Source organism: Mytilus trossulus, chromosome 8 (assembly GCF_036588685.1).
Source record: "Mytilus trossulus isolate FHL-02 chromosome 8, PNRI_Mtr1.1.1.hap1, whole genome shotgun sequence".
NCBI classification, from domain to species: Eukaryota; Metazoa; Mollusca; class Bivalvia; order Mytilida; family Mytilidae; genus Mytilus; species Mytilus trossulus.
This window is the reverse complement of record NC_086380.1, coordinates 20,006,726-20,033,766: the sequence shown is the minus strand read 5'-3', so window position 1 is coordinate 20,033,766 and position 27,041 is coordinate 20,006,726. Positions and strand designations below refer to the sequence as shown.

The 27,041-nt window shown below is 31.2% G+C and overlaps 1 protein-coding gene across 5 annotated transcripts; it reads left to right on the top strand.

Annotated features, from left to right (window-relative positions):
- Positions 1–103: 103 nt before the first annotated feature.
- On the top strand, positions 104–27,041 carry LOC134680687 (AP-1 complex subunit beta-1-like). 5 transcript variants are annotated; one of them, XM_063539832.1, is made up of 23 exons: positions 104–183; positions 2,744–2,803; positions 3,379–3,484; positions 4,491–4,626; positions 4,860–5,105; positions 6,379–6,503; positions 7,305–7,440; positions 8,675–8,829; positions 9,308–9,448; positions 10,530–10,695; positions 11,084–11,172; positions 11,726–11,828; positions 12,328–12,426; positions 14,733–14,992; positions 15,515–15,535; positions 17,330–17,561; positions 17,947–18,042; positions 18,477–18,622; positions 18,951–19,080; positions 20,856–21,027; positions 21,652–21,806; positions 22,344–22,361; positions 26,639–27,041. In XM_063539832.1, exons 2-23 carry the CDS (start codon positions 2,767–2,769, stop codon positions 26,711–26,713), a joined length of 2,844 nt encoding a protein of 947 aa, XP_063395902.1. In that variant the 5' UTR covers positions 104–183; positions 2,744–2,766; the 3' UTR covers positions 26,714–27,041. The 5 variants fall into 5 exon arrangements, with proteins under 5 accessions (XP_063395902.1, XP_063395904.1, XP_063395906.1 ...); XM_063539834.1 differs by lacking the exon at positions 22,344–22,361 and adding an exon at positions 25,662–25,738 and having other exon boundaries at positions 142–183; XM_063539836.1 differs by lacking the exons at positions 15,515–15,535; positions 22,344–22,361 and adding an exon at positions 25,662–25,738 and having other exon boundaries at positions 143–183.

Below are 27,041 nucleotides of genomic sequence, written 5' to 3'. Positions count from 1 at the left end.
ATTCTTTAAATTACATATATTGTTTTTCCATTTAGGACGTTTTGGTGCGTTGTTTATTAAAACTTTCCTGTGTATTAGTTGTATTTCATAACTTGCTGAGAAAAAACAATCGCATCTGACCTTGCTGCTCTCAGTTTTCCACTGTCATTTCCGGCTTGTCATCAACATAAAATTATTTGGCAGGTAAAATGACCAAAATATGTTATTATTTCACTTAAGATCTATAAATATATCGTTGTTTGATGAAATATTTGCTAAACTTATAAATATGAACACTAAAATTTCATTACAAAGTGATTGTGGAATTGAAAAAAATGAATGAAATTCACGACACACCCCCATAGCCGGCAAAGTCAAGATCATTAAAAATCATTAAAATGAGAAAGTACGGATACTGATAATGATTAAATACCTCTTATTTAATTATACATTAATAGTGTCTGATAATTCTTATTTAGATAATGGTACAATGTACATCTCACAGCCCTTACCCCAATACACCTTATAGCTACTTATGTGACATTACTGGACATCACACAGGTTCCCGTAAAATTTTGACGTCATAATGCAAAATATCTGACTCCACAATGAAAAAGTGAATGTTGTATGACGTCAATAGTTAGTCCGAGATTACTCTGACGTCCGACGGCTGTTTTGCCAGACAAGCTGGGGCCGTGGGACGTCAGAGCTTGTCCCATATTAAAAAGTGGATATTTGCCCACCCAAAATAGATGCGCTACTTTGTCGCTTCTGGAGCCGACTGGGGGCCTTGGAATTTTATAAATCGGGCATCAGTCTCTTCATTTTTCATTTATCTCTTCATTTATGTAAGTTTCACCTACCTGCCAACCTTTATTTTTCTATATTTTAACAGTTTTCATAGTGACCCCTCCATTTCAGCATTTTCACTTTCACTTTCAAATATGGACGTCAAAGTTACGAGAGAGTTCGTGGCCTCGAGACTCAAATATGCAAATATTTATATTTTTTTACCTCCTTTATAGGAGATCGATGATTAACATCTAGAAGCAACCACGTTTTTTCGGTAATCAGCATTTAGTTCCGACCACGAAAACGATCGGAAGCTCTCGGATCTTTAGGCAGGTGCATCGTAAATGAACGAGGTGTTACATTATGGTCATTTACCCTGTTTTCTCGTGGTCACGTGATAATATTTGAAAATGATAGTGAAAATGCTGAAATGGGGGGGTCACTATGAAAACTGTTAAAATATAGAAAAATAAAGGTTGGAAGGTAGGTGAAACTTACATAAATGAAGAGATAAATGAAAAATGAAGAGACTGATGCCCGATTTATAAAATTCCAAGGCCCCCAGTCGGCTCCAGAAGCGACAAAGTAGCGCATCTATTTTGGGTGGGCAAATATCCACTTTTTGATATGGGACAAGCTCTGACGTCCCACGGCCCCAGCTTGTCTGGCAAAACAGCCGTCGGACGTCAGAGTAATCTCGGACTAGTCAATAGTTCGAGTCGATCCGATTCTGGGGTCAGCCTGGGTTAACGATAAGGTGTATTTATGAGGGTAGTAAAGCCCTTTAACGTCATGATCAGGCGTCAACCAGTCAATTTCAGCTACCATTAGCGTCAAATTGGTTAAAATTTAATTGTGATTTGTCAAAATATTCTTATAGTGATTCGTCAGAGATCTCAAATAATTATTGTTACAGTCATTTTTGGATAAAAATTAGTCATACTCCAAAAATGACCGTTAACGTCATTTGGTAAGAAAATTTACTGTTATTTGTCACGTAGTTACCCCCATTACGACCCTCATTTATTTTATTGAATTTATATATTTGCATTGTGTCATAGATCAAATATTTTTTTTCAGTGTGTGTTAAGTTGTTAACCTGTGTTACTGTTACATGTAATAAGTCATTTGATTGAGTTAAGCCATTTAAATTGATATCTTATAGTGTGTGTTTCTATGTTGTGATGTTACACTATTGTTTCTGGTAAGGATGAAGGTTGTTACCTGTTAAAATGTGTAAACCTGCAGCATTTGTTTGCACCTGTCCAAAGTCAGGAACCTGATCATGCTGATGTTCAGTTAATAAGTTGTTGTTTGGTGACAAACGCTTGGTGTTGAAGATTGTACTTTGACCTATAACCATGATAGCGGTTTTACTTTTACAAATTGTGACATGGATATGAAGTTGTCTCATTAGCAATCATACCACATCTTAAATCTAATTCATGGACCATGGATTTAAGAAATGACAGTAAATGTATTGAAAGTACTGTAGTTGAAGACTTTTTTACTGGCAACGTGTAGCGAAGACAGTAAAACAAAAATTTGAAACCATCAAATCAAAATTGACTGTGGCAACTCTTACAGTACTGTTATTCTGATTCTAAACCCTTTCATAAAGAAATAATATGTTAGAGCTTGAAAAAATGTGTATAAATTTGTCATACATAAAACATACGCCAACCCTTGCATAAAGTTTGATTGATCTTAGAGTAAATACAATTGCAAGTGAGTTCCAATTTAAATACCAATGTTCTTTTTCAACTAATTTTGTAAAATAAAAAAAATAAAATTTGCAGAAAGCATTTGATACTCCTATATATAGGGTTATTCCTATATTTTATTCAATGTCGCGAGAGAAAAAAATCCAGAATAAAAGAATAATACAGGCATGACAGGTAGATTTTTCTGGGCAAATGCATAAAGCTGAAATGATTTTTGATTAATTCATTGTTTGTGTTTTGAATTGCAGGTTGATTAATAAGACCATTCAAGATGACAGACTCCAAGTATTTCACCACCACCAAAAAGGGTAATTATGTTCTACTAATTAAACATGTTAAAAGTCAGGTTGTCTTAACACAGTAATATACTTTGCCAATTAAAATTAACCTAAGAAGACATATTCAAACCTTAAAAGTCAGGTATTAATTGGTATTAGAATTAGAGAAAAGACAGAGAAAAGATATTTACATGAAATACACTTACAAGTTTATTTTATTTATCTTGTTTTACCAGTAGTATTTATGTATTAACAACACAGCGACATTGTATCCGTATGCTATAGAATGATAGATTAGGACAATCTTCTTCAATTCAAAAATTCTTTTTTTAGATGCATGTACATGATGTACAATGTACCACCATTTCATCAAATGAATAAAAAGAAAAAAAAAATTGTATGAGAAGTGCTTTTTTGAATTCATGGATTCATTTTTATTGGGAAGCTCAAACCCTAACACTTACTGGTAAAGGCCAAAAATACACATGTATAGTTATGTAAAAACATTAGGAGGAAAATAAACAAAAGTCAAAATTGGACCCTTTTAAACTTTAAGAATGTGAAGTCCAACAGTCATCCCTCAATCATAAACTGTATAATTTCAGGTGAGATATTTGAACTGAAGTCAGAATTACAGAGTGAGAAAAGAGAGAAGAAAAAGGAAGCAGTAAAGAAAGTAATAGCCAGTATGACAGTGGGTAAAGATGTTAGGTTTGTAGCAATTTTATATGTATTAGAATAATGACATTGAAGTTAATGCCAAGAACTGATGAATTGTTTGTGGTACCTAACACTACAGGGAGATAACTCTGCAAAGTCAATGAAACGTTTTAATTACGTTGTGTTTTAAAGGGAATATTAAGCTTCTCAATGATCAAAATTTGTGTTTGTCAAACTGCTAAATAACCAGTGTAATTTTAGTGACAAAACGGTTGGTTTAAAAAATTTTGAATTTTTTGTTAAAGTGTCAAAAGTAAATACCTTGTCAAAATTTTATTAAAATTAAACAAGCCAAATTAAATTTAGTGAAAGTGTTAAGGTACCACCTTAAATAGAATATGATTTTAATAGCCATTGCATATAACTGAGTGAGAACATGTATTACTATTGCCAGAGAGAATCATTAATGGGACTTGATCTTTGCTAGTGATTGGCATTTATCTACATTTTGTACAATGTAATAAATAATAAATGCTAAAGTCACAATTGTGTATTACATTGCAGAAAAGGCCTATCAAATTAACCCATTGTGTTAATTGTGGCTTCACTTATTCATATCACACCTTGTTCAGTGTGATATATCAACTATCTCTTCATGTGGAATGTAGATCACATGTTACAACCACAAGAGGAAGTGATATTTCTTCTTGTCCCATTTATTTTCTGATGAAAATATAGCAAATTGTATTTTGGATCAACGTATCCCTTCAGCAAATTTCCAACCGAAGAACAGCAATAAAAATGTTTTAAATGTATTGAATATTTTTCAGTATTTGAAAAGATTGTTATGGAATTTCGTATCCAACCCATATAAATTATTTTCAAGTTTATCATTCAATACAAAAAAATAAGATGTGGTGTGATTGCCCATGAAACAACTCTTAACAAGAGATTAAATGAAACAGTAATTTACAACAAGTATACATTATGAAATGTTATCCGTGTGTGTTAAAACACAACAGAAATATTTTGAAATTGCTGTTTTTTTAATTTTCAGTGCATTGTTCCCTGATGTTGTGAACTGCATACAAACAGACAATCTAGAATTAAAGAAGTTGGTATATTTGTATCTGATGAATTATGCCAAAAGTCAACCAGACATGGCTATCTTAGCTGTCAATACATTTGTCAAGGTAAATTTTATGTTAGAAACTTATCTTGTTTATTGTTTTTGATGTAAAAAAAACCCTGATTAACTCTGTTATGTCTATGAAAAAAATCCAGTATGATTTGTATATGCTCTTTTCTCCAAGAATAACAGATGGATTAAAATCAAAGACAACATACACAAACTCAACTTTTGGAATAAATGATTGGTGATTACAGAATGTCTATTTTTAGAAAGAAATGTTTGATTATTTTCTAGGACTGTGAAGATTCTAATCCATTGATCCGAGCTCTGGCTGTGAGAACTATGGGTTGTATCAGAGTGGATAAGATTATTGATTACCTGTGTCAACCTCTGAGGAACTGTCTAAAGGATGAAGATCCCTATGTAAGGAAGACTGCTGCAGTCTGTGTTGCCAAGTTATATGATATAAACGCACAGCTGGTGGAGGACCAAGGCTTCTTGGATCTGTTACGTGACATGCTGTCTGATTCTAATCCAATGGTAGGAAAAACTTCATTATATTTTATATGCTGCATGTCATTCATGCATTGTTATTTTAATTAGGTTTATATTCACAGGTGAAAGTGCCATGCATGATTAACACATGAAAGCCAACCAAAACATACAAAAGTCATGCAGGTATCAGATATAAATGATTTGTAAATTAGTATCGGATGTAGCTCGATTTTGACATTTTCCATACAAAAAAATTGCATTAATAGCATGATTTCTGCACATATTTCATGCGTGGTACATTTACTGTCTATATAAGATAGTGTGTTATGTACGCCTACCTTGTTACAGTATCTTTACATCTGTAAATGTGCAAGAATGAATGACAGCACAATTGAAAATCATGTATAAAAAAAATTAAATGGTAGCATTACTAAAAAGCATGCTAGAATTTGTACATAAGCAAAAATAAATGACATCATTATTAAAACATATGCTGAAAAAATGTCAGAATTGAATAGAAGTATTGGTGAAACCTAAATGTGGTTAGAGAATTCAAAGAATAATCTTTTGCTAGTTTAATGGACTGGTGGACACCTAAAGTGTTAATCAAAGATTTTTATATACATTTCATAACATAGTACAAACATCAATATTAATTCTGTTGTCAAGTTGATAATTATCGGATATTCTAACATGACGTCCTTCAAACGCTTTGAGTACACACCCGTGGTAAAATATGAATATATTGCATTGGCTGTTCCAATCGTACTCCCACGTCATATGTTTTTTCATGAATGAAGTACCCGACGTCATAGAATGATGACGTTATAATTTAAGCATTTTACGGGAAAATACACGCTTTTGATACCGAAAATCATCACAACAATGAAACGTAAAAAAACGATGATAAAATGTGGTATAAGCCCAATTTTTTATATACATAGAAGACAAATAAATAAGTTATCATTACAATTCATCCAAATCTATCTAAATAAGTTTAGTGAATAGTTTGAGCATGTCACTTATTCTGTTTGCTCCGTTCTTTTACGCCAATCTAAAAGTGCGTTAATTTATGGGAACGGCAAATAATGGCCTCCACCTAGAGCGCTCGATCCAAAAAAAATCCGATAATTGTCCTATTAGAATCGAAATAATTCATGGGGGCTTGAATATATCTAGATTTTACCACGGGTTGTCCCTTTATGCCGATATTTTACCCCTCGCTATCGCTCAGGGTAAAATATTTGTCATAAAGGGCCAACCCGTGGTAAAATAACGATATATTCAAGCCCCCATGAATTATTTCTTAATTTTACAGGTTGTAGCCAATGCTGTAGCAGCTATCTCTGAGATATTAGAATCTTCCCCTACAGCTCAACAGGTTCTGGAGATGAATGCTAGCACTATAAATAAACTACTAACAGCATTGAATGAGTGTACAGAGTAGGTTATATAGTTATTTTACTACATCTTACCAAGTAAATGTATTCCCATATACTGTATAAGCACTAATTTTCGTGGGGTTAAAATTTCATGGTTTTGTATCCAAAAGTGAGTTCGTGGGGATTTAATTTCATGGGTTTTAAGTTGAGAAAAAATATGTTATTAAGATTTGTGAACTTATAAATTTTATCATTCATAAATTGTAACAAGAAGTGTAAACATGTCTATCTTAAAATGGATTAAAAGTTCTAAAATATGTGAACGATCCTCCCCAGGATTACCTTCCCGAGCCACGAAATAAACGAAATTAAATCCCCAACGAAAATTTCTGCTTTTACAGTATGTGTTACAACCTAAACTATTATCATGATTATGGTACATTTAAAAAAAAGTACAGTTTATAAATAACTAAAAAGAAAAAAGATCAATAACATGTAATTTGTATGTATACCAAAGACATTAATTTCTGAAAAAGCATAAATCAAGTTGTGAACAGAAATTTAGAAAAATAATTTTATTCTAAACAGATAAACTTTGTAAACCTCTTAGGTAAAGGTACAAAAATGGCTTATTTAAAAAAAAATGTATGCATTATGGAAAATCCACAAACAGATCAATGAGAAATAGTAAATAAATATAATAAAATAAGTAAAAATATAATGGAGGGCTTAAAATGAATTAAAATAGATTGCAAAGGTAAAGAACAATTAAATGTCGATTTATTATCCTTGTTGAGAAAAACCTATATTTTCTGCCATTTGTTTAAAATGCACTGAAATATATCTTCCCTTTTTATATTAGATGGGGACAGGTGTTTATCCTGGATGCTATATCTAACTACACACCAAAAGATGATAAAGAGGCTCAGAGTATTTGTGAGAGAGTGACACCACGACTGGCTCATGCTAATGCTGCTGTTGTTCTATCAGCTGTTAAGGTAGGTTTATAATACACCTAATTGCTATCTATTCCATTTGGATAAATTACACAACTTTTCCATCCAGTTGAAACCAACTGGGGCCTGGTTTAAAAATGGCACCATGCAGGATACTTTTGAATGAGACCTGTTTAAAACATCGTAAATACTTCAAACAAAATATATTTGGCTATAATTTGAGTTTCGTAAAAGTGGTTCATAAGTTTTGTATTGATTGATTTCAAAAATTTTCGCTCCCTCAGCTTGTTACTGATGACCTTTGTTGTTTACCTGTTCTAGCCGGTTGACCTTAGCAGGAAGTTGTCTAAATGACTGTCTTTTCTGGATTGGACTAAATAGCGATAAGGTGTATTATTCCTAGTACATATTGAATTTTCATTTTGTACAAACATAGGCATGCTTTAGAAACCTATTGTAGTTCATTAGATAAATCAATACAACAGTCATATTGTATAGCTGATGCTGTTTATTTAATTTTTTATCATTTTAGAAACAGAAATGTGTGTTTTACAGGCTTACAATTTATTTTCCTTAAAGTCATAAGAAACCTCAAATTAAAAAAAATAATGTATATGTTTTTTTTATAACTCAATGGATAGTTTTCATTATAAAACTTATGTTCATATACTTTTTTCTGAAGAAAATTCTTTTACTTTACTTTATTTTAATTGCTTCCCCTTCCAGGAAGCAATTCCCCCGACATATTTTCCGTATACAAAGTGACCTCAGTGTGACCCATCTCTTAAAAAATCTGGTGATTGCAATTCACATATGCATGTATGTCCTTAAGATAAACTATTATCTGATTGTAAATTTTAAACACATGCTCAATATCCATGCTCTTTTGTAGATTGTTGACAACCAGGTGAAAATCTTTAAAATTCGGCTTCAAAACACGAAGTTTAATTACCTGCCACATTTTCACAACAACGCTGACTGATTGAAAAAAAAATTGATGATTATACGAAATTTATGAGAAAAAAATGATAAATTCATGCACAGAAGACTATTATTTTTCACCAGTCACTCGTTTCTTATGACTTTAAAAACAGGTAGAAGATACAAAGGGGAAATTCATAAAAAATGTGTCAAAGAAAACCAACAAAAGACAAAAAAACACAAAACATTAAACATTAAACAAAAGATTTAGCAACACTGAGATCTACTTCATGTACTTATGCAAGTTGAAAATATTTTAGAGTTTTATTTTTGATTTTATTCATGTTTTCTTTAGGTTATAATGAAATTCATGGAGATGTTGGATGCCACATCAGAATATGTTCTGACACTTGTGAAGAAGTTAGCTCCCCCTCTTGTCACTCTTCTGTCAGCAGAGGCAGAAATACAATATGTAGCTCTGAGAAATATCAATCTCATTGTACAGAAAAGGTTAGTATTTATTGTAGATAATTGGACTAGATGAATGTGAAAACAAAAGGATTTTATAAATTATATGTGCAAAGGGTCAAAATTGTAAATTGTAAATTGATTTAGAAGTTTTGGTTGGAGTTGTCTCCATGACACTTACCACATATTCTTTTGAGGGAAAGTATTTAAATTAAGGACAAAAAAACAGACAAATATGCACTAGAAAGATCTATCAAAGTTCATGACACGCCTGTAGCCAGGAATTTTCAATGGGGGGTTATTTGGACTCGTGAACTTGACTTTAACTGTCACAATTTGATCAGAACATTGACTTTAACTTATTTGTTTTCAAAGAGGGGGATCTTAACTCCCTGAACCAGCCATCGGTACTGGTATGCATGGCATAAAACAATTAAATACACATGTTTAATGATGGTGTATGACTTCAGCAGCTGTGACCTTTCTGTCTAAAAAAATCAGTTATTTCTTACTATTTCAGATCAGACATCCTGAAGAATGAGATGAAAGTATTCTTTGTGAAATACAACGATCCTATATATGTCAAACTTGAGAAATTGGACATAATGATCAGATTGACAAGTCAGGCTAATATAGCACAAGTTCTCGCTGAACTGAAAGAGTAAGTTTGTGGGATAGAATAGATCTTCAACATACAAAATTCTTGGATTTGCAATTGTAAAACAAAGTCATCAATTCTTCTTTTAGTGAAATTCCAAATTTTAAAATGATTTCTCTTTTTCAGTTTTCCATTGCTCTTATGAATCTGATAAGTCTAAATTTAAAAAAAATATCTCAGATATTGCCCTTCCATGGATTTATTACGGAAAAATTTCGATTCAGATCAGTTGTAAGACGGAAATTTTGAGTATCTTTGATTAAATTATCATTTATAAATCATGTAATGACTAAAATCAATTTACAGTTGATTCAGAATTTAGGAAAAATAAAGTAGTATAAACAATTATCTGAAACTGAATTCATGAATTCAAATTGACTTTCATGGTCAATATATAAATCCCTCTTCCTTTGTACTAATGATATTTGATACAAATTTCAGGTCCTGCAATTTGTAACATTTATAAACACTGATGCAGAGGTTATCTTCAGCAGGACAACAAGGGCATAGTGAAATACAATAATTATTATATCAGACACTAATTTCCTGTTTCCCACTACTTTTATTTATATGTTGAATGAACTCAATATGTTCTTCATATATATCTCCAATATTTTTTATTCTAATTAATAAATCTCTGCAGCTTAATAGTGGTGAGTTATAATGTGTAAGAGCTTTCCGATTGGTCAAGAGACATAATTTCTATTCACCGACCCTTTGAAATTTATTTAAGGAATGACTGTAATATTTTTTCTGTCTATGAAGAAATAACATAAAAAAATTTGTGCACACTGAATAACGTGCATAGCAGGTTATTTAACAATGTGCACCACATTTTTTATGTTATTTCGAATAGACAGAAAAAATATTAGTCATTTCTTATAATTTAATTCTAAATTCCATTTTAAACCGTTGAAAACTATGAAAAAAAGTTGATGACGTCATGGTCACATGACTAAATTATGTCTGGGCTGATAACAAAATAACGTCAGCCAATCAGAAAATGCGTTACATCCAAAATTAAATTATATTATGTTCAACACAATGCATCTTGATGTTATATCCTGCTTTCGTTTGATTATAGATATGCTACAGAGGTTGATGTAGACTTTGTGAGGAAGTCCGTCAGAGCTATTGGTAGATGTGCCATCAAGGTAGAACCAGCAGCCGAGAAGTGTGTCAGCACATTACTTGACCTTATACAGACAAAGGTCAACTATGTCGTACAGGAAGCCATTGTTGTCATTAAGGTAATAGTTGTATAAATTTGTATTTTGAAGGATTTACTCGTAAAGTATAGTATGATAAATAGGAAATTTATAAAAATGACCACATTGTTGATATTCATGTCAACACCGAAGTTTTGACTACTGGGCTGGTGATACCCTCGGGGACGAAACGTCCACCAGCAGTGGCATCGACCAATTCTTTACACTTTTCTACCAGGTCCTCATTAATAATTTCTAATCATTTGATTAAAATGTTAATAATTTTTTTCTTAAATTCGTAGACCAATTAAGGTCAAGGTATTTGAAATCAATGCAAAATATTTTGTCATTATCATAGAAAATACATGATAATTTAAAAAAAAATATTGTAATGCATCAATAACTCATATTCTTTATAATGTTTTGACAGGATATCTTCAGAAAGTACCCAAACAAATATGAGAGTATTATTGCAACACTGTGTGAGAACCTGGACACTTTGGACGAGCCAGAAGCTAGGTAGATATATGTATTCTGATATTTATATATGACATTTATCATAATTACTAGTTTTACTGTCCACTTCATGATAATATTAAAATTAGAAGATTCTACAGTACATTTAAATATAGACATGGATCTTTTAGGAATTTTGGTCCTCAATGCTCTTCAACTTCGTACCGGTACTTTATTTGGTCTTTTAAACTTTTTTGGATTTGAGCGTCACTGATGAGTCTTTTGTAGACGAAACGCGCATCTGGCTTATATACTAAATTTAGTCCCGGTATCTATGATGAGTTTAATTATGTATTCTAATGAAGTTGTTACTATACATACTGAATAGGCATAAAAGATTGAACATTATAACTTGGCCCTTGTGGTTAATTATGAACATGAATTTTAAGTTGCAATATTAAGACTTTTTAGTACTCACTTTTAGAATTTGATTTTTCTCCAGACATACTAGATCTACCTTGTTTGTACTTTTTACCAGCTACATAAACAATTATAATATAACAATTTTCAGAAAAACTACTTCCCTTATTTTGAATATTTTGTTTTATTATTACAGGGCTTCTATGATTTGGATTATTGGAGAGTACGCTGAGAGAATAGACAATGCTGATGAATTACTTGAGAGTTTCTTAGAAGGATTTCAGGATGAAAACTCACAGGTACAAATATATGTTAAATTTGAATAGTTTCTCTCCTTCTATGAATATAAGCTAAGCTGGTTGGTTATATAACTTTTCCTTTATACAATCAGTTTTCAATTTGCCTCCAATTTATGAAAGGTAAAGATTGATTTGCAAAAGTAAAACTTCTTACAAACATTAATATGAAATGGTTATTTACTCAGTAAAGATGTGTTTAATTTGTTAGTATTTTACAGCCTCTTTCATTTAAAATGTAAATTTTGAAATGAGGAAAGAAGCAATTTAGAGGAGCAGAACTTTTATAGGATAGACAAGAGGCTTTAATAGGAGTATAAAGTAATTTGAATAAAATTCAGCTGAAAATAGATGAAAATAATTTTAAAGAAGAAAAAAGATCTTTGCCTCATAGGTGGCCCATTTATTTGTAACCTCTGGTTTCTAAATAGTCCTAACATATTGTCTTGGGTAAAATTAATGTATCAAATTATAGTCCAGTTTGAATTTTTATTTTTCACAGGTACAACTTCAGTTGTTGACAGCTATAGTGAAGTTATTTTTAAAGAGGCCAACAGACACACAGGAATTAGTCCAACAAGTTCTCAGCTTAGCAACACAGGTAAGAAGGAAATGTCTAAACACATAGATTTAGAAACATTTATAATTATATATTCTCTCATCAGGCTTTCTATTGATTGTAGAAAGTAGAATAAGTGTTGCAAAGTCTGTATTTGAGTAATTTCTTTGAGTACAGAGTCGATTAATGCAGGGCTATTCCAGAAAAAAAATATATAGGGGGATTGGCAGGCACTTTTTGTCAGCACCCACCACCCAGACAATTGTAATTGAGAATTATAGTGCATTATAGTGTGAAAAGTTGCTCTGATACCCATCACCCATGTATTATTAATATAATGTATAAAAAAGAAGATGTGGTATGATTGCCAATGAGACAACTTAATCCACAAAATGTGCCTTCTAACCCACCCACCCCCTCCTACATTTTTTTCTGGAATAGCCCTCACCTATTTAAGATGGATAGAACTTTCAGACCTGTACGCTTGGCAAACATATACAAAAACAGGAAAAAAATGAATAAAATTTTTTTCATTATGTTATTACATTATACCCTACACATGCAGGGGTTTCACTTCATTTTGTTTGAAGGGGCCAATTAGAGATTTAAGCAGGCCCAAACCTAACAGGGGGGGTTTGGGGGGGCTTGCCCCCCACGATTTTTTTAAAATTAGACGCAAAATCCTGCATTCTGGCGCATTCTGGGCATTAAATTATAGTTCTGAAAATGTCACTTTTACCACTAGCCCACCTCAAAATTTTAACAAAAAGGCTTAAAAACCTGCATACCTGGCATAAAACTATAGTTCTGAAAATGTCATTTCTACCACTTTCCCCACCATCAAAGATTAAAAAAAAAAAATAGACACAAAATCCTGAATTCTGGGCATGGCAGAAAATTATAATTGTTCTAAAAATGTCACTTTTACAGTACAGTACCACTGTTAATGTAGGCAACCTAAAGTTTTTCTAAGTAAAAAAATTGAATTTAAATATCTAACATCACTAAGTCAGAAAGTATAATATTGAAATATTTTCATTTATATCACTTCACTAAGAGATTAATTATTAGAATGATTGATGGATACAATTCAATGACACTTATGTATAAAAACTTGTTATTCATGCCAAAATAGAGTTCACCAGCAACAATCGTCCTCAAAATCTGATCATCCTCAGAATAAAAAAATACTACATTGAGCATCATAATTTATTTCTGGCTATATAATAATTGTTGATAAAAGGTTACATGTAGTAGCAAAAACTCTGAACCTGAAAAGAGGTTAATTTTATTCAAATAGGGACATGGGACAATAAGAAAATTATGGTGCTATTTACATTTAAAACCAGATACTTGTCCTACCTTTGGGGACCCCTAAAAAAATTTGGACAGCACTTCCCCTGCACGCAGCAGTTTTAAATATCCCCCTTCCCATTATCCCGGTGGTATGAAAAGATGTGTTAAGAAAGAAAAAGAAGAAGTGCTGGCCAGGCTCATTTATAAGAAAACATGAGCTTCCACTTCTTCTAAATTTCGTTTGATAGCTTTTAAAAGGGTTACATACCTCACAACTGAAAGTATTATCACCAGAAATATATCTATGATTTGGAACGGGACCAGAAGTTCTGCCAAAGCAATTTTTCATCGATGTACCCTGCCCCCTTTTCGGATGCTTTGTAGTTGCCGGCAGATCGACGGGGTCCGTTGTAGATCACCTAAACAGTAAAACTATGTATGTATGTACGTAGATCCCTCCGTTTACGGAACACCCCATGAGAGCTGCGAGGGTACAGTGGAACCCGTGTACATTACTATTCATTCAATCATAACAACGATAAGCACGTGTGTCAAACAGGAAGTCTGAAATAACAGCCAATGAATATCGTCGTTGCAACCGCATGTCGGTTTAAAATATAAACACAAATCTTCGAACTCCGTTGTCATGATTTTAATATAAAAAGATCTGATAAAAAAAATCGGATTTTTTTTTTTTTTGTTAAGGACAACTGAACCGGCCAGAAATTGATTTGAACAGTTCAAAATGGCCGGCGGCCGGTTCTTAATGAAAACACTGCACATGGATATTTCACATTGGAGATAATTTTGTATATGCACAAAATTGAAAAAACATGACCCAACCAGAATTGATAATCTTAAATCAATCCATCTATCCATCTTAAATAGTCGAATTAAATAGACCAACCATAATTTATTTTAGAAATCAAAAATATATGTATGAAGTGTTAATGATCATGTATACATGAATAGAAGTTTAAACATTTGAATTCACAAAAAATATTCAGGTTAACAGGATTTATGCAACATTTCTTATTTGTTTTTAAAAACAGGACAGTGACAATCCAGATTTGAGAGACAGAGGTTATATTTACTGGAGGTTGCTATCAACAGATCCTGCTGCTGCTAAGGAAGTAGTATTAGCAGAGAAACCGTTGATCTCAGAGGAAACGGATCTGATAGAACCAACATTACTTGATGAATTGATTTGTCACATATCTAGTCTGGCCTCTGTGTATCACAAACCTCCTAATTCATTTGTTGAAGGTCGTCAAGGTGGACTGAGGAGAGCTCTTCCTCCCAAATCTTCATCGTAAGTAATGACCTATTTCTTTTAGATGTGTTTTCTGTGCATAAAATTAAAAATGTTGATAGATGAATTAACTGCACATATTTATAGGTTGTACTGTACGTGGCCAATCTAAAAGGAATGTCTGAAATATTGTTTAAAACATGTAGCTCTTAATGATTTTGGTATTTCCTAAAGTAATCTTGGAACAGCAATCCTGCATCCATCCATGAATACAAACTTATGTAATTTTGAGTTAAGGTGGTATCTAACACTACAGGGAGATAACTCTGTAAAGTCAGCTAAATGTTTTAATTACATTGTGTTGTAAAAGGAATATTAATTTTCTCAATGATCAAAATTGTCGTTTGTCAAACTGCTTAGTATATAACCAGTGTAATTTTTCTGACAAAACGGTTGGTTCAATATTTTTGAAATTTTTATATTTTTGTTAAAGGGTCACAAAATTTTATGAAAATTAATGAGCCAAATTAATTTTAGATTAAGTGTTGGGTACCACCTTATCATATTATGAATACTTTTCAGTTACAGAAAGCCCACTAGACGGTAGGATGAAGCAAAAGTTCTTTTTCTTTAGTTCATTATCAGTGCTACCAGTATTTGTGGTTTAATGGAAATAGTTAAAAAAAAAAAAAAAAAAAAAAAACAACATTTTACCAGAATAGAGAATTTATTTATTTTACAATTGGTTTTATTTAAACTGAATTTAAGCGCCTGGCAGTTAATTAAAAAATAAGCTTATTTCTTAACATATTTTTATCAAATCCACAAATTCTGGTTGAATGTAAAATATAACTTTCTATATGTTTATGAATGAAGATGCTTTGTCTCTCTTAAGAACCTGAACAATACTGACTGATGATGTTTATGATTCTGTCCAACTATGTTTGACTGTGAATGTTATATGATATTGTCCAACTACTGTGAATTCATTATTATTTGTTGGATACCAATTTTCGTGGCTTTCGTGGGTACAAGTGAACCAAACAAATAACAAATTTTCCATAGGCTTGTATGTAGACTTGAGCAAAACCACGAAATTAGATATCCACGATTATGCAATTTTCCTGTAATCCACGAAAATTGATACCCACAAAAATAAATGAATCCACAGTATGTATAATTCTGACTGAAAATGTTCTACAGTTCTTTCTATCCATGTGAATTTTAGGAAGTGCATGTGTTCTGATTTCTGATTTCATTTGTATCAACATACATTTTACTTATAAAGGCCATATGTGTAATCCTTATCTTCACAACCAAACATATACTTGATTTAATATATTCTCTTTCATCAATTCATTTGTGACTTTTTGATTTTCAAAATATTCACTTGAAAAGAATTCTAACACTACCTTCATTTAAATGTTAAAAAGGTCTGTCATGTTAAATTATAAAAATGGAATTCTCCCATGCTGAAGATCTGTTAGCAATCGTTAGGCTAAAAATAATCTGAAAAAGGTTACCTGAAATTTTAGCAATATGAACAATTTTTTAAGCCTCCACTCATAAAGTGAACACTAAATTGCAGTTCCCTTGTAAGTTTGTTCTCCTGTCTATCAACAGAAGGTTTTGTCACACTTTTCTCAGAAACTGAATTCCAGTCTCAAATCATATTATGCCAGCAGCTTGACAGTGTAAATTAAGGGAGCTCGCTTCTCAGTAATTAACTTTTTAAAACACTAGTTTATATTGATAGGGGGTTAATAAAGGAATCCAAAGAGCAAAAAAAATATATAGGTCACCGTGCTTATTTTCGAGATATTAGCCATTGAAATTTTGGCAGGAAAATATTCTCTCTTGACTTTTCATAGCTTTATCATTGACAAGTTGAAGTTCTCAAAAACTGTTAAGAAGTAATTAAAATTTTATAAGACTTTTACAGACGGCTTATCAATATACATGTGAAAAATGGGGGTCACCTGTCAAATTTTTTCAAGGCATTCAAATGGATAAACCAAAGGATTCCGAATATCTGACAAAAAAAACCAAAACATGACAAGCCAGCTTCCTTAAGTTGTATTGTGTGAGGATTTTTCCAAATTGTCAAGATACGTTCTTCTTATTTGCAGATACTTGAAATATTTCGAAAATGTAGATTTGTCGTCACACATTTCTCAATTATATGTAATACTGAACAGAAACATTATTTATTTGGTCAGCAGCTCAATAGTGGTGAATTGTAATGCGTGTGACTTTATTGGCCTGTCAGACATTACTTTCTCTTAAGGGTTACTTTGATTTGTGATTAGAGGCTGGCTTAGCAAATACACACATGTTCCTTTTCTTTATGCATTATGTATTAATCTAATTTAAAAAAAGTAAATTATTTCCTTGTAGAGGGAACTTGGCAGAGCAAGAGACCCAAGCTGTGGTAGAAAATATGGGTGCTCCAGCTGCTCCACAATCCACTGTGATCCCTGGTGTGGACTCACTGATAGGAGATCTGCTAGATATGGACCTGGGTGGTCCTTCAATGGCTCAACAACAACAGATGTTTGGTGGTCCATCACAGACACCAGTACAGACCTCTGGTGCTATGGACCTCTTAGGAGAAGGTTTAGATTCATTGGTAAGAATTTAAACTGAATTTGTAAATAACATATGATGCTTTTAAATGCTTCATATCAGATCCTGTTTGTAATAACTCTGCTGTCATTTTTTGGGAGAAATATATCAATGACAAGAAAGAAGCCAATTTTTCCCATTTGTGGATCTGTAGGATCGCTAGATTTCCTACAAAATTTCAAAGTCCAATTATGGGGGGGGGGGGGGGGGGGAGGAAGAGTTCTCTGGCTTCCTCCACCAATAAAATATGCCACCATGATATAGACAAGTGCACTGGAAGTTGTTTCAAACACCAATCGAACAATCAATAAATTATTTGCAATTAATATCTTTTTACTTTAGAATGATATGTTCTACATAATATTGATATTTCCTGTTTTCTATTACAGCTTGGAGGTCCAGCCCCTGCAGGTGATGGAGGTTTAGGTGGACTAGGAGATATCTTTGGAATGTCACAATCACAGTCATATACTCCACCACAAGAGGTAAATTTAGCTCTGTACAACTCTGTTTACTCTTAGAACAAGAACTAAACACTTCTATAATTGCATAGTGAAAACTTGATAATAATTGTTTAAAAAGAAAATTTGGAATAAAACACATTAGATATATTTTTTTTTAATAAAACATGCAAATTTTGAAAGAGAAGTATTTTAACAAATAAAGAACTACGAAAATACTATTAAAGGAGTTCAAAGGTTTATTTTGTAGAATGTAAATCTGCTTGCATCGAAAAAGAATTTTATGGTATATTTACAGTTTTTCATACTTTACATATTTTACAATTTTTAATTGTGTATTGGAGTTGAAACAAGATTTTTTTATATAGAATTCAGAAATTTAGATGAACGCAAAATGTGTTTTATAAATTTCTTTTAATGATAAAAAAGTACATGATTATTTGTTTGATATATTATAGGTGTGGATACCTGCAGCTAAAGGCAAAGGTTTAGAAGTTACAGGAACATTTATACGCAAAAATAAACAAGTTATAATGGATCTGACATTTAGTAATAAAGCCATGCAACCTATGGCAGGCTTTGCTATACAGTTTAATAAAAATAGGTAAGATTTGAATACAACGCTTTCATTTCTTGGAAACAGTTCAAAATAATAGTGTTCAACCAAATAAGTTTATTTAAAAAAAATTAAAGATAATTGAATTTCATATTTATGAATAACGGGGTCATGCTGCTGAGTGATTTTTGTGAAGAGGTTGCTTATCCTTCTATCACTTTTCTTTTCCCATCCACCAAACCTCCCCTAGTTTCATCATTGGTACTTTCTGATTTTTATGTAACAACAAAATTTTATTGATGAGTAAATTTTAGTTAAAATTTTTGACAAACTTATTCTTGAAAAGTTTGTGAAAGGTTACAATTTTAAATTTTAGTTTTGGTTTAATACCAGCCAATCCATTACAAGTACAGAGTCCTTTACCACCCAATCAGAGTGCCAGTACATCTCTAGTTCTGAATACAACTGGACCAATACAGAAAATGGAACCTTTAACTAGTTTACAGGTAACATACTAAAATTAGAGAGTGTAAGTTAGTGATGACATTTAAGTGCATTGAAAATGATGCCCCATCATATCTTACTAACAAGTTTCATTATGTTTCAAACAGAAATCCATACCCATTAAGAAATGCTGTTCAAGGAAACCTCATACTCCCTAAACCAAAAATAGAACTGTTCAAAAAATCTTTTATGTATTCTGGACCATTCTTTACCAATTTACCAATTCGGTTAAGAAATATTACCAATGTTAATTCTTTCAAATACAAAATAACAGATCATTTATTGAAATCAACCAAGCTGTATCAATAATATTAACAACGGATCATGTCATCATGTTTATTTTTTTCATCACATTTTATAAAGTTGTATTAAACATTATTATCATACTTGACTTTTTACACTAATGTATGCAATGTATATGTTTGCATTTTTTTTAATTTCTTATGATGAGGGCCTCAGGGAAGATTAGTTATATAGCTAACTGTGTAACCCTCTTAAAATAAAGTATTGTTGTTGTTGTTGTTAAGGTGTGCAATGCATGGATAATCGTGTGAAGTTATACATAGGTATAACAGAAATTACCTGAAACAGAACAGCAGAACACACCAGCCATTAAATAAGACTCCTCCATCAATTATTCAATGCACAGGCTTGTATATAGATATAAGAAGATGTGGTATGATGGCCAATGAGACAACTATCCATCCAAGTCACAGTTTATAGAAGTAAATCATTATAGGTCAAAGTACCGTCTTCAACACTGAGCCTTGACTCAAACCAAACTGCAAGCAATAAAGGGCCCCAAAAATGACTAATGTAAAACCACTCAAACAGGATTGATGCAGACTTCGGCAAAACCATGAAATCAATTATTATTGAAAACACAAATTTTCCTCAATCCCCAAAAAGTGGAACCCACGAAAAATGAATGAATCCACAGCAGTTACAGACAGAAAATGTGGCAGGCTAAAACCAGTTTTATTTGTGCACAAACATTGTTCTTCTCCTTATTTTGTTAAGGTGAATGCTTAATTGAAAACCGACTACCAAAAAGATGACCACTAATAACTTGTAAAATGTAATATAAGTCAGAACATTATTTGGATAACAGTTTCAAACTGTGCTCACTTGAATTCTACAGGAAGGTAGCTAAGATAGCTTAGCGGATGGCATTTATCATTCATAATGCAATTTAACACCTGTGTTTTTGCAGTATCAGTATTTTTTTGGCAAATATTTCTCTCATAGATTTCAAAAATAATACCTAGTACTACACAAAAAGAGCTTATGCTGCATTGATTAAAGTGGTACCCAACACTTTCACTAAAATTAATTTGTCTCGTTTAATTTTCATAAAATTTATACATAGTATTTATTTTGACCCTTTAACAAAAATATAAATCAAATCAAAAATTTTTAACCAAACGTTTTGTCAGAAAAATTACTCTGGTTATATAGCAGTTTGACAAACACCAATTTTGACAATTGAGAAACTTAATATTCCTTTACAACACAACGTAATTAAAACTTTTAGCTGACTTTACAGAGTTATCTCCCTGTAGTGTTAGGTACCACCTTAAGTTGACAGAACTTAATTTATTCATATTATTAGTAATTTGTTCATATTATTAGTAATTTGTTCATATTATTAGTAATTTGTTCTTATTATTAGTAATTTGTTCATATTATTAGTAATTTGTTCATATTATTAGTAATTTGTTCATATTATTAGTAATTTGTTCATATTATTAGTAATTTGACTATGTTCTTCTTTCAGGTTGCTGTTAAAAACAATATAGATGTATTTTACTTTAGTTCTAATGTACCTATACATGTATTCTTTACGGAAGACGGTGAAATGGAAAAACGTGTTTTCTTAGCAACATGGAAAGATATTCCTGCACAAAATGAAGTCCAATACACAATTAGTAATGTTGAACATAATGCAGGTATGTTTGCTTTTATCGTATTCTGTGAAGTCAGAAATTTTTGTGATGTTTTCATTTTTTGGAAAATTACTGCAATATAGATTCCTGGAAAAAATTATCATTTTTTGGAAAATTTTGATTGCATTATTCAGCATTTCCTGAAAACACAATAGTTAATTCATCATTCGAATAAAAGCTGGCAAAATTTGCTGAATTTATAGTACTTACTCTGTCTAGAGTCAATTTGTTTTTTACTACCTAATGTCGATAGGGCACCTTATTGGTATACCTAAAAGGAAATATAAACATTTCTTATGCAGCTGCATTAAGTATAAAGAAAAATGAATGGTTAAGAGCCATTATATAGATCTGTTTAATTAGGGAGTACCTACTGATTCCAAGTTATTATGATATTAACATAAAAAAAAAAGGAATTAACTCACATCGGCAAAACTTACCTGTGGTATTTTCTTTATTTATGCTCTTTTATTGATATATTTAGAATTTTTCTTGTTTTCTTTTCCAAACCTCTTGGCAGATTTTGTTTTTGGTTCCTGTTAAAGATGATTGCAAAAAAATACTTTAAGGATGATATATTTTATAAGTTCAATTTATTATGATACATTTACCTCTTTACCTTTACAGATACAGTCTCCGCTAAGTTACGGAACAATAATATATTTACTGTTGCCAAAAGAAATGTTGAGGGACAAGATATGTTGTACCAGTCCCTGAAACTGACCAATGGCATCTGGGTATTAGCTGAACTCAAGATACAGCCACCAAACACCAACTTTGTGGTAATTTATTTTTTGTTATGTAGTGTTTTTACTTCTCTTTTCAGGAATTCATAAATAAAGTCTTGAGTATGTATATTCAGATATTTGAAATTAAGGACAATTTTGAAATAGTCCTTGTTAATGAAAATAATTTGAAATTAAGCACAATTTTGAAATTGTTCGTGTTAATGAAAATAATTTGAAATTAAGGACAATTTTGAAATAATCCTTGTTAATGAAAATAATTTGAAATAACCTTTATATCTGGATAAAAACATACAGCATGTTGACTTGAGAAAACTTTGGGTACTCAGATTTTTTATTTTCCATATTTTTGGTTTGAATACATGGAGATAATTTACCATAATGAAGAGAATATACTACAATTCTGTAAATTTCAATAGAGTTGAAATGCAATTTCTGAAATAAGGAAGCATAGGAAATAAATTTCATGGGGAATTATTTTTGTATCCTTCACCAACCATGATTTGTCTCTAACCTTCTCTTATTTTATTTATTATCTTCCTATGAATGAATTGTATTATAATATTTTGATAGTTTGTAAATGTATTGACGGTAAGATCATGTGTTATTGGGTTTATTGCTAGCAGTTGTTGGAGTTCATAAGAAAAATAGCTGCAAAAAGATGTTTTGGAATTCAAAGAATACATTTAAGAAAAAAGTGTTTTTTTTAGGGAAGGGACTTTAGTCGAAAAAGCGAGACTAAGCGATCCTACATTCCGTCGTTGGCGGCGGCGTCCACAAATATTCACTCTGTGGTTAAAGTTTTTGAAATTTTAATAACTTTCTTAAACTATACTGGATTTCTACCAAACTTTGACAGAAGCTTGTTTATGATCATAAGATAGTATCCAGAAGTAAATTTTGTAAAAATAAAATTCCATTTTTTCTGTATTTTACTTATAAATGGACTTAGTTTTTCTGTGGGGAAACATTACATTCACTCTGTGGTTAAAGTTTTTAAAATTTTAATAACTTTCTTAAACTATCCTGGGTTTGTACCAAACTTAGACAGAAGCTTATTTATGATTATAAGATAGTATCCAGAAGTAAATTTTGTAAAAAAAATAAATCCATTTTTTCCGTATTTTACTTTTAAATGGACTTAGTTTTTCTGCGGGGAAACATTACATTCACTCTGTGGTTAAAGTTTTTTAAATTTTAATAACTTTCTTAAACTATCCTGGGTTTGTACCAAACTTGGACAGAAGCTTATTTATGATCATAAGATAGTATCCAGAAGTAAATTTTGTAAAAAAATAAATCCATTTTTTCCGTATTTTACTTTTAAATGGACTTAGATTTTCTTCCAGTTAACATATTACATACAGTCTGCAGTTAATGTTTTCAAAACATTTATTAGATTCATCAACTATTTTTAATTTTTACCAATTTTGGACAGAAGCTTCTTACAATCATAAGATAGTATCAAGAGGAATATTTTTATTGATTTTTTACCTCATTTTTGTTGAGCCTGCAATTTACAGCAAAAGTAGGCGAGACACTGGGTTCCGCGGAACCCTTACAAATTTTTTCAGCTATTTTTCTGTATTAAGTTCATGTTTGGAGCTATGAACAGAAACTATATGGTTTTACGAAATAGCTTTTTAAAAATGTATATTGTTGCTAAATATTTTAACCAGAAGTATGCTTATGTTGACTAAAATGCTATCAGGAAAGTAGTTATAATAGGAAAAGTAGGTTTAATTTGAGTGTTTTGATAACAAGGTTTAAATAGTAAAATATACATGTGGTGTGGTTTGCAGTTTGTCATTTCATGATTTTGAAAAAATGTGGGTTTCAGAATTTTTGTCAGATTTTGGAGACCTCTGCTTTTATCTGTATAATGCCATAAAAGATTTTGTCCACTAAATATAACCCTTCATTTTTTTCTTTTCAAAGTTTTGAAAACCCATATTTGAAAATCTTTTAAAATTCATGTTATATTTTATAGTTTTTGAATGAAAAAAGGTGTTAATATTAAATGTTTTAAAAATCTAGAGAGCATCAATTACTGCTAATTTTTCAATGGCTCATATTTCGAAAAGAAGAACACAGACCCTTCATTTATTTCTGCTTTTTTATTTCCTATCCTTTTTTCTATACTATCAATTTATAACATTCTTTTAAAAAAAACTTGTAATTTTGAAAAAGAGTAGCAAACATCCTTAAAATACACAAATTGACCAAATAAATGTTGAAATAAATGATTGAATGGTGCCATTTGTTGATTGTGGATGAATGAACATAATATATTTAGCAGGATGTGGTTCTCTTGGCCTTCCTCCACCAGTGAAAATCAATTAAGCCATATTTCTAGTTATTATTTGTTATTTTTAACTTCATTTAATTATTTTAAATAACTGTGACATCCTTGAGCATAAAAAATAGAAAATACATTCTATGATTCATAGATTGTCATTGATGTTATAGTTTTGTGTTTGTGTTTTATTACAATCATGTTTATGTTAATACGCTAGTGAATGTATTTTTAACACCTTGGAACCAGAATTTTAAGTTGAAATGAAAAAAAAGCATAAATTACACATAAAGGTCTTATAAAGTCATGAACTGGAACATAATCTCAATTTTGAACAAAAGAAAATTTTTCAGTTGTTTCGGTTATTTTCTCTGTTGTGTTTTTGAAATTAATAATACACTCACAAATTATTCAATTTTTCAGAATCTATTAAAAAATAGTAATTTCAAAAACATTCACCAAAAGGATGATAAACGTTATACCATTGGTTTATATTCCATTGTTTATAACATTATTAACCAATTAAAATATGTTGATGCATGTTTTTGAAAATATTTCTCAGACTACATAGGATTCAGAAACAGCTCGTTTAAAAGCAGTTTTTGACTTTGTTCCTGACCTGGAAATTTTTAAGTTATATGCTCATCACTTTTGTCTGTGATCAGCAAATGAATTATCTCAAATATTTTTACCGGTATGTCAAGATTCATGTCCAGTTAAAGTAAATTCTAAAACTTATGCCTTGTAAATTTTTCTTTTCTTATTTCAAAGGAGTAGGTCCGGTGAGGACCGATTTTGGCCTCAAATTTCAGTTTCCTCTGACGAAAGATTTTGACCACTTTTTAATCACTTAAGTGTCTATTTCATTTGATTCAATTATTTTTCAGAAAGATTTTAACTCATTTAGTCATAAAAAACGATCCGAATCAAGCTAAAAAATGAAAAATCTACCAAATATGCGAAAAAATGTCACTTTTCAGATGGTTTTTGTCAAAAATGAAAGTGGCCGCAATCATGTTCATCCGCAATCTTTATATATGTTATGTATTATCATCAAATGCAACTTCCATTTTAATATTTTGGATGAACACGAATGCGGCCACTTTCATTTTACACGGAAACCGTCTAAAATTTAACTAAAATGCTTGAATTTTGATGATTTCAGTAATTTAGCATGACTTAATGGTGCTAGTACTCAATATATGTGCATTGTATTGCCAAAAAACAGCCAATATTTATGTAGCAGAACCATTTTACTATCCAATAAATAACTGAAAGTTTACATTTTAACAATTTCGTAAAACTGCTATATTTTGGGGCCAAAAAGGGCTCTTACCGGACCTACTCCTTTGTCTTCAATCCATAACATTTCAATTTTTGTATACTTGTTGATACACTGGTCTCTATTGTAAGTGAGGGTAATTTCAGTTATTGATCTAAATAACATCCAGATGTTGTGCATAGCTTAAAGTATTGACACATTTTTCCAGTGCAGGAACTACTATGTATCTTGAAACTTCTAAAAGATTGCATGCAAAGTAAAATGATCATTTTCACTTGAGAAGTGTTAAATAGTATCAATTTTAATTTGACAGCTTTCCTTGAAGGCGCGAGCTATGGGTGTATATACGGTTATACAGAAAGCCTATGATACCATTCTGCACAATTAAATGTATGTCACCTTCTTTGGTAGAAGTAAGCATATTGCATGCTATATCATTTACTGTTTGTCTGTTGTCAAGTTTGTTTTTCACATATATCCTGTCATATAAGGAGAATGTATTACAAGTTTTTTTATGCGAAGATAAGAATGCTTTAATTATTTAATACCAACTTTCCTACACCTTTATAAATCTTTCCAGGTGGTTACATTTAAAAAAAAATTTTTTTAGCTTCTGAATTGAGAAAAGCACAGGTGGCAAAGCTGCAGGACTCCAAATGGCTTTTTTTAGTTTTCCTGTCTGAGCAATTTTCATTTCTACATATTTTTTTAAATAGAATTTTGTAACAATTTGAGTGTATCTAATGCCTTCAGCTAATTTTGATATTTTAAAGTAAAAACATTCCTTTTTACTTTTAAATATTCAAGTATTCCCAAAATAAGTTCACAAATTGTCAATATTGGCCCTATAATTCCCTGAAATTGAACTTAGAAAAAAATGGTAAAAATATGAAAAAAATATTACTCAATACAAAATAAAAAAACTGGCAATTTGAAAAAAAATAATTATTGTTTTATTTCCTGAATAGTTTCTACTTCAAATGACACTGGTCAAATACAATGACCTCCATAATTATTTTGTTATGATGTGTATATCATGGCCCTACTCCTTTTTGTTATTTCAGTTTTTTAGTATTGCATGATACTTATAGATTGTCGATGTTGTTTTCACATGAGATGGTGTTTCTCAACTACTATCTTATCAAAGGGCAACAGCCCTCAGATGAGATATGGCTGTGAAACATCCTCTAGTTTGAAAAATATGCAAAATAGCGAACAGTTAGCATTTACATAGGTTCTGTAGGATCTTAGTAAAAGTATCTAATAAATAAGTTATTTTCTGTTTTTCAGGTTTCATTAAGAAGTGGTACACCAGACATCTTCCCAGAAATTTTCCAGATTCTCGACACGATACTTCACAATTAAGGATTTTGACGATTTTAAATGTTGTGTGAAATAATTGTTAGAGAGTACATTCCAAGTGTGACTGGATTATCTGGATTCATACTTTATAAAACATTGTATTTTGTAAAAGGCTTTGCTATTATTGTTCAAACATGTGTTGTTTACATTCACTGATGGAAGTAAAAAAAATTACTGGGTTTGGTTAAAAAAATGTATTGTTGTGATAAGTCGTCAGTTTCAGTTTTCGTAATATTAATTCATAAAAAACACTGTAATACTCTATCATTATATACTTGTAAAGAACATGTAGCTATACAGAATAAAGATCAAATAAATAAATGGTATCTTT

Excerpts from the sequence above, each read along its gene's own strand:
- LOC134680687 (XM_063539832.1), top strand. The coding sequence starts at position 2,767 with ATGACAGACTCCAAGTATTTCACCACCACCAAAAAGG. Across the intron at positions 8,830-9,307 it reads AATCTCATTGTACAGAAAAG|ATCAGACATCCTGAAGAATG; the intron begins GTTAGTATTTAT and ends TTACTATTTCAG. Across the intron at positions 21,028-21,651 it reads TAATGTTGAACATAATGCAG|ATACAGTCTCCGCTAAGTTA; the intron begins GTATGTTTGCTT and ends TTACCTTTACAG.